This window comes from Dreissena polymorpha, chromosome 12 (genome assembly GCF_020536995.1).
Source record: "Dreissena polymorpha isolate Duluth1 chromosome 12, UMN_Dpol_1.0, whole genome shotgun sequence".
NCBI classification, from domain to species: domain Eukaryota; kingdom Metazoa; phylum Mollusca; class Bivalvia; order Myida; family Dreissenidae; genus Dreissena; species Dreissena polymorpha.
This window is the reverse complement of record NC_068366.1, coordinates 21,238,167-21,247,161: the sequence shown is the minus strand read 5'-3', so window position 1 is coordinate 21,247,161 and position 8,995 is coordinate 21,238,167. Positions and strand designations below refer to the sequence as shown.

General features: G+C 34.5%; 1 protein-coding gene across 1 annotated transcript in view; it reads right to left on the bottom strand.

Annotated features, from left to right (window-relative positions):
- The window catches only part of LOC127852427 (uncharacterized), a 111,584-nt gene continuing 102,589 nt past the window's right edge, over positions 1 to 8,995 (bottom strand). The window contains exons 65-68 of the mRNA XM_052386381.1: positions 7,611 to 8,072; positions 5,475 to 5,552; positions 3,950 to 4,140; positions 1 to 1,258 (exon numbers count right to left, since the gene is read on the bottom strand). Of these exons, the coding sequence (XP_052242341.1) occupies positions 1,117 to 1,258; positions 3,950 to 4,140; positions 5,475 to 5,552; positions 7,611 to 8,072 (873 nt within the window). The 3' untranslated portion in view covers positions 1 to 1,116. The remainder of the gene's footprint in view (positions 1,259 to 3,949; positions 4,141 to 5,474; positions 5,553 to 7,610; positions 8,073 to 8,995) is intronic.

Below are 8,995 nucleotides of genomic sequence, written 5' to 3'. Positions count from 1 at the left end.
CAAGATACAATGTCGCACTATTTAATCGCTATAAACATCGGCCTTTGTAAATGTAAATAATCTTGCATTAAAAAGGAACATAAAACAAAGAAAAAGAATATAATCACGCTTTAAGCAGTTACAATATGATATTTCATTCCTGCCATATATTGCTTTTAAGCCATGAATAAAATCAAAAAGTTGAAAAATATGTTGTTATATTATTTCACTTGTGAAACACGTGTTAACTAATTTGAATTAATAGCAAAGGGTAAATGCAAGGGCCTTTTGCTTATAGAGATCGAGAGCTATTAAAAATATATCGAACGGGTTCTTTCAGTGTTTTGTTTAGTTTCAAATTGGGTGTTTTATATGAATTGTGTACCGGATTTAACAGTAGTTCAGTCATGTCTTTGTATAAAGTAATAATTTATAAGAAATAATTATACTTGCTTATTTCATACCTTTAATCTCAGGCGTTTCAGATTTTATGTGCATTGTCTAAAACTGTAAGATATAATCGTTCAAAATATAGGAATGCAGTAGCTCACGTATAGCGATTGGTAAACAAAGAGACGGTAGTTAAGAGACAATTGTAACACAATATTAATTAACGTAGACAAATGAACACAAATTGTATATATAATGCACTCTTAAAAATGTTCATGATTTTACATATGTGATGTATACAAAACCAATAAGAACGTTCACTGAAATGTTATATACCCTCCGATGCCGTATGTCGCTACATGTCGAAAGTGGGTATTATGATAATCATACATACAAATTAAATGGAAACATGGGCATAAGCTACTTTTGATATAATATAGGTAGGATAATGAAAATGCCATGAACATGTTCGTAAGGTAGATGCAGCCCTTACAATGTGAGGATAGAATACATTGAAACATGTAGGAGTATTTCAACGGACAAGTTTGCAGCTCATCGACTTACAGACATACGATCATGACCGTTTTTTTTTCTTTGAACTTTTCAGCATTTTTCTATATAAACATATCACATGTATTAAATCTTTATATACTTGTTTTTCTTTAGATTATATTTCAGACGCTATTAACACAAAACTTCTCTTGATGCGCGTCGAACTAAAACTAAAACCAAATATATGTTGCTGATTCACCAATATTTTGTCTGCTGGCCCCTATAAGGCTCCTGTGGACAGTAACTATACGGGTCTCCGTACTGACCCCACTGTTGTTTCTGATGGGACGGGCGTCCTGTCTGGTAGCCAGCGGCGCCCACACCGTGACCATAGGGACTGGAACATAAACAAAATATACCATTTAGCTTACAATCCAAGCGCAATCGCAAAGTACGATCAAATGGTTGATTAAGACATTCTCGATGGGTTTATCCTGCATAACCTCGTACTTGTTGTATTTTGAGAAGATCTTCAGAACACGTCTACGGTCGCATCACTTCGACGATCGCATCCGGGTTACTATCGATAACAACATAAACTGCGTCTCCGCAGTTTTATTAATATTTTAAATGCCTATGATAATTTATGATATAACAATTATATCGATAATTATGACTTTGCCATAAAAACAAGTGGCCATGAACTTAAGTTCCGCCTTTCTACCAAGATTGTATTTGAACATGTTATCACATGTATTTTATTCGACTACACAAGGTTTCAAAAAATAGGTTAAATATTAATTTTGCTTGTGTTTGCTCTCAATGTAACGATCGTACTATAAACACCTTTGTAATATGTCCAACATCAGAAGGCTTAATTTGAACAAGGGACAAAATTGCCACAAAACCGTTTTCAATTTGAAAAACAAAGTCTGAGAAAGGGAGACAATTAAAAAAGTGCATTGTAACTGACTGTTCCTTGTTACCCCCCTTGTGTCAAATTCGATCTATTTTTAGACGTGGCGACCTTTATTTCAATTTGGAAAAAAATCTGATAAAGGGAGTCAAAATGTGCAATGTGCATTGTTACTGATTGTTCCTAGTTTACCCCCTTGTGTCAAATTCAATCTATTTTTAGTATTGGCGACCTTGAACTTGGAGATATCGACGTTATTGTTTCGCATGACACACAATCCAATGATTGTGAACAAATGTGCCAATTATTTTTAAAATCTCACAATGAATGACATAGTTATGGCCCGGACAAGATCATGTATGGCCATTTTTGACCTTTGAACTCAAAGTGTGACATTGACGTTGCAGATATCGACGTAATTCTTTTGCATGACACATCGGCCAAAGATGGTAAACAAATGTGCCAAAGATTTAAAAAATCTCACAATGAACGACAAAGTTATGGCCCGGACAAGCTTATTCCGCCCGCCCGCCTTCCCGCCGCCTACCCGCCCGCCGACATTCACCAATCTAACAAGCAAATTCGTAGAATTGATATCCCCCGCAACATATGCTTTGTTTGATGATGGGTGCAAATCAGACGGATGAACATACTGGCAGATGGACGGACGGAGGACAATACCAAGTTTCAATGAAATCCGCCAAAGCACTTCCAAGATATGGCTCCGGACACAAAAGTGCCTATAGTAAAAAGCTTTTTTTTTTAAATACAAAGGGCCATAACTCTGGTTTTAACAGATGGTGTACAATGCCATTTGGCGTGAATCATCCTCTTATGCATATATATACTCATACGAAGTTTCAATGAAATACGCCAAAGCACTTCCAAGATATGGCTCCGGACACAAAAGTGACGGACGGACAGCCGGACGGACAGCCGGACAACGCCAAAACAATATCCCTCCGCCTCTGGCGAGGGATATATACTCAAACCAAGTTTCAATGAAATCCGCCAAAGCACTTCCAAGATATGGCTCCGGACACAAAAGTTCCTATAGTAAACAGCATTTTGTTCAAGATACAAAGGGCCATAACTCTGTTTTTAACAGATGGTGTACAATGCCATTTGGCGTGCATCATCCTCTTATGCATTTATATACTCTTACGAAGTTTCAATGAAATCCGCCAAGGCACTTCCAAGATATGGCTCCGGACACAAAAGTGCCTATAGTAAAAAGCATTTTTTCAAGATATAAAGGGCCATAACTCTGTTTTTAACAGATGTTATACAATACCATTTGGCGTGCATCATCCTCTTATGCATATATATACTCATACCAAGTTTATATGAAATCCGCCAAAGCACTTCCAAGATATGGCTCCGGACACAAAAGTGCCGGACGGACGTACGGACGGACAGCCGGACGGACGGACAGACAACGCCAAAACAATATCCCTCCGCCTCTGGTGGGGGATAATAACCAGTTTTTTCCTTCGGAAAACCTGGTATATCATTAACTGGTACATCTACGTGTACGCATACACAACAACATGTAATATATAACCTGCAACATAAGGGAGCAGATAGGTACCGTCTACTCACCAAAAGAAATAAAGTATAAAACTCCAGTTGCATAAGCAGAAATAATACTTCTTATAAACATCAAATTTTATGGTGGATGATATTTGTCGTTTAATGCTAGGGTGTTGGCGAATTTAAAGAAGGTTCCAAACACGCTAACAATAATAATGCAAAACTTAACCACCAATACGATAAATATGACATATAACGCCCGTTTGGCGGTTCTGTTGTGTGCATTTTTCGTCGTTTTGTCATGTTTTCGTCATTAAGACCCGCCAACAACCAGGCATGAATAATACTCCCTACACAATGATAAATATAAAATTTACGAAATGTGTCGCCAGTCGACCAACAAACCCGATTTCACGCCATTGCGCAAATCAGCAACCTTAACGTGGTCCTCTATTTAAAGTTAGTTCCCAAGTGATACAAAATTTATGAAGGAACACAACCAAAAAATGGCTACCTTTATTTATCCCATAATAAGGCTTTGAAATAACCCCGAATTAGTAAATTAAGCTTTATTTTAGCACTGCGTGAATAAACTTGTACACAAGTACATAACAACGTATATCAAATACATTCTAGTACCTGTACCCGTATTGTGGTTGCATATTCATGTTCTCTAAGCTTGCGTGCCGGGACTGACCGCCTAGGTACGTGCCCTCGTAAGGGTATTCGTAAAGTCGAGACCTGTCCTTCGAGTGCGAACCTTTCTTCTTGTCCTTCTTGCTCTTTGGAAGACTGCTGGTTTTCTTTGATTCACTTCTGCTGCTGTCCTTCTGGATTAAACATAATATAAAGTAATTAATGATATACTTATACGAGAAAATATTCCAACAATTAGTGGCAATGTAAATAAAACAAAATCATATTAAAACTCATCACAGATATGATTACAGCATCTGATGTTAATGTTGTCAGCATAATGCATGGGTAGGAAAAAATGACGTGAATAGCGTTCAAATCGTTCTACTATAGCAACGTACCGAAAACTGCACAGCCTCATCACGCTTTTTCAATGCCCCGGAACCATATATCAAACTAATTTATTTCATTTTACCTAGCATTCGAGCCCACGTTAACCTGTTTGACAATTGGCTAAAATATTATTGGAACAATTGTTCTTATCAAGTTTCATGTCGGTATGGCAAAAATGAGTCATCCGGAGGGTTCACAAGCTTTTTATAATTTGACCTATTGATAATAAGCTAAATGGTCACGACCAAAAGGCGATCCAAAAGGCTCACAATGAGCATGCTGCACTATGGTGAGCTATAAAAACAATTACTTTAAATTGGTATATCTATATTATTTCTCTTGCATATATACATGTATTAAAACCACGAATATTCTCTGATTAAAGCAGATATGTTTCTAGTAAAAATGTTATACATGATTTAATCATTATGAAAGAATGATCACATTTCCAAAATAGTTTTGTTCAATACAAGCCTCCAGTGGGATTCGAGCTTAAGGACCGTTATCGACAGTGCGCATGCGTATAGCGGTACGTCATGTGCATTAAGCTCATACAAATTTTACTACTTCTACTGATTTTATCAGACAGAAAGACAGACAAAAATACAGACATATATTTTATTCAAGACTTGTACATAGTACATCGTCTAAACACATACATTTACAAAGAATATCTCAACATGATAAGACATTCTCATTTCCGTATTTTGTGGGAAAACAACTTAAAATAAAAGAAAAACTGAACAGTTATGAAAAAGGTGTCAATTAAACATAATTAACGATACCATTTCTGTTTATGAGATGAGAAAACGTTAAATATACATTTTTTTGCAAAATATATGTTACAGACGCCCCTAACACGTATGTATGGGGACAACTTTTTGAACGTTTATAAAAAGCCAGTCATATGCTTCAAGAAATTAATTAATGCATACTTTTAAACAGATATTTTTTAATATATAATGATGACGAAAAATGTAAAAACCTTTATAAAATATTTAAAACAAACATAGTATTAATGTTTGGAACATGTTTCATAAAATGCATGTTTATATAATGCATTTTTTGCATGTATAAATGCGTATTTGCCGTAGATGCGATAACCTCTTCAAGCACACTGACTCTCAGACTTTACCTTTTTCCGACCAGCACTGTGTTCATATTTCTGAGGTAGCGCTGTACTTATTGAAGATATATTTTGTGCTGAGCCACCCTGGAAACAATCGAGAAAAGGATTGAAGAAATACAGAGTAACACTATCGTTTATATTCATTCAAGGCCTTTATTTATAAACATTTTTAACTAACGATTGACAGAAGTCAACAAATAAATTATTTGTGTTTGAAATACTTTGCTTTGGTGATAAAGCAAATCAAAAGCTTAAATGAGTATACAATTTTGAATTATATTGTACATTATGTAATAAAGTCTTTAAAATACATATTTGCATATGGTAAAATCTTATTTACAGTTATAAATTATAAGATTGGTTTAAAGATTCCACAAATATTATTTATAAAAAAGCAGATCAGGAGAATATATATTACGTACCTGAAATGATTTTCAACATTACAAATGGACATATGATTTTGATTTCAACAGCATCGAATGACAATATTAATAATCTTTACTAATTATGAATCTGTACTTATCATATCATACAAACATATCTTACAATAAAAATATGATAGCAATGGAAATCAAATATCGATACTTGATACCTGAGTTCTTTCATATAATGTGGAGTTTGTTCACTTTTAAACAAGTTTGACCTAATATTCAACAATAATGACGCAATAAAATACAAACTAATGACAATTAAATGCGAGGCTACATGACAAAAGTATTTTTTTAAACATTACACACAAAAGAAAATAAAGACGTTTTGTTGACAACAACACATGAACATTGACATTAATTTGTTGCTTTGCACATCAAAATAAGTTAGTTATTAAACTTTAACGGGTCAATCGCAGCACACCATAAAAAAGGTTAGTACTTTGTGTTAATGGCATCAGACCACGTCACGTCTATTAAAAACGACATTTCACTTCGAAATTCGTTTAGCATTGGGACCAACAAAACTTCTGCACGTTATAATCGAACGAGTGAATATTATTTGCCAAACGTATAGTAAGATTATGTATGATTTTAGGAAAATAATGTGTTTTACTTATTGGTTTAACATGCCGGGAGCATGTGCATGTGTATATTAACACAGAGGGAATCAAATTGAAAACTAACATCATTTTACACTCGGATGAAACAATAATGCGCGTGAGAGGTAAGTATATTGAAATTATTTATCGGACGTGGTGTTCAAAATTTATATTATTCTACAATATATTCAAGAGTGTGTTTAATATTATGTAGTAGAGATGCACAGGCAAAAACTATTCATGTTTAAATTTTATTTCGTCGAAGTGAAATGTCTTTTAACGGAGACCTACCCTACGCAAGGAATAGTACGATGTAGACAAATATGGCAGATATACTGAAGTCATTCGGTATCTGTGTTCTACAATTCTGGACTGCGAGAGATATAACAACAGATATAAGAGTATTAAATAATTTGAGTTGAAGTTAGATCTCAATACATATGTGTATAATTTGTGTCGATATTAATAGAGATACAAAATACATGCAAGCCTAGATTATACTAGTGCAAATATCGCATACATTTAGCACTGCATATTCGGTACAAATATTTAAAGTAATTATGCAAAAATTTATGTTTGCTTTAAGCATGTTGAATCTCTCTACATCAATTACACTGACAAAAGTATTTTATGATTGTATGATTTACCTAGTGACCATGCCATGTTATTTATAATTCTACTCAGAAAATAATTTGTAATAAACTGAAAACTCATAAAGCTATTTAAAATTCATACATTGTTAAAAATTATATCCGACATTTTAAAAAATGCAAAATACAAAAGTCATTCGATTGTGTAAACAGTACTAATTTAGCATAGTTCTTTATTAATACTTATGTGCGTTGCTTTCTTTATTGCTGTTTCATTTGAAATAATGCGAAATCTAAGTGCACGCTCAACGATGCGAACATATAATACGGGGATAAACTAAATGAACGAAACTGAAACGTTCATTTATTATGTGCTTATATTGCCTGTACACTTTACATAAATAAGTATGCATACATAGCATATTTGTGATCAAAAGCTTAACTATATTTATACAGTGAAAAAAAAAATTTCAAACAAACAAACAGACGGACGGACGAACGGACAAACGCACACGCAAGTACCTCGTAATCATCGTCAGAGCGGCTTGATCGGCTATTCTTTGACAGCTTAGACCCACTGGAATACGGGTCCTCAGGCCGTTCATAACCTATACGGATCTGGGGCACGTTACTTTTGCCGTGACGATCACGACGTTGACGCTCCTCTTCACGTTCGCGTTCTTTGCGTTCCATGGCAAGGCGTTCCTTTTGCCTTGCCTCGTTTTCCTTTCTCAGCTTCTCGTCTCGTTCTTGCTTTTCCTTTTCGATCTTTTTTGCTTTCGCAATTTCTTGCTGGCGTAATTTTTCGTCATCCGTGCCCTGTCGCTTGTTTCTGCTTCTATCACTCCAACTATCCTTCGAAGATGTTTTTGTTTGCGCCACCACATCCATGTATTTATGTGAATCTCTGATCCCCGTATCTAGCCGATCGTAACTCGAACTGATATTTTGAGACCCCTGCGACTGTCTCAGACTATTTTCTTCCTAAAGAGATATGGACATGTCGCAACATGTTATATAGCAATAGATTACATTAAATGACTTTTACATGATACGCTAGGAATAAGTAGAGCGAAAAATACTAATAAGATAATGTCGTACTAGAAAAAGGTCTGATATGGGAAGAGTTGTTGTTCTATATTTCGGTATGAATACTTTCCTTTTGATGTTTTCTACCTATGATGTAATGAATGATTAAGAAATAATAATATATTATTAAAATAACACTTGACATAAAGAACAGCACATATTTAAATAACGATTTGATATGCTATGCCGTGTTTTACAGAATTCAAAGAAAACAAAATGTTTTACAAGAATGAGCCGTTTTTAATTATTGAATAATGAATTTTTGACGGACCATTAATGCTATGAAGTTATATCAATGACATAAATGACGCGATTCTTTTTTGTCTGCGCAAAGTATAATATAAAGAGATCAGACTCATTTACTAATGAGTTCATTAAATACTACAGTAAACTCTTACAGAAAATGTGAACTCAAGTTAACTCATATATGGTTAACTTAAAGATTACTTAGTCATTCATTAAAATACGATATTACATGATATCAATTGTCAGATTTAAAAAAATGCACTGGGTTCTTCCAAAAATATTCATAATATTTCAAAAGCAACTTGTGCATTTAAACACATTGTAACCAACTCGTCGTAAACATATACCGGCATGGTGTGAAAAAAAACATATCTGCAGTTAGTAAATAAGTTTATAGGATACCTCACCAAGGAAAGATAAATAACTGTCAGAAAGAAAGAAAAACCGTAAACCAGAAACGACAGCAACCATCAGTATCTACACAGGTATCCCACCACAGTTTGAACATGCACGTTTTCCTGTAATATCGCTTACGTAAAGTCAACAATTCATGTTCTGTTCATTATGTCTCG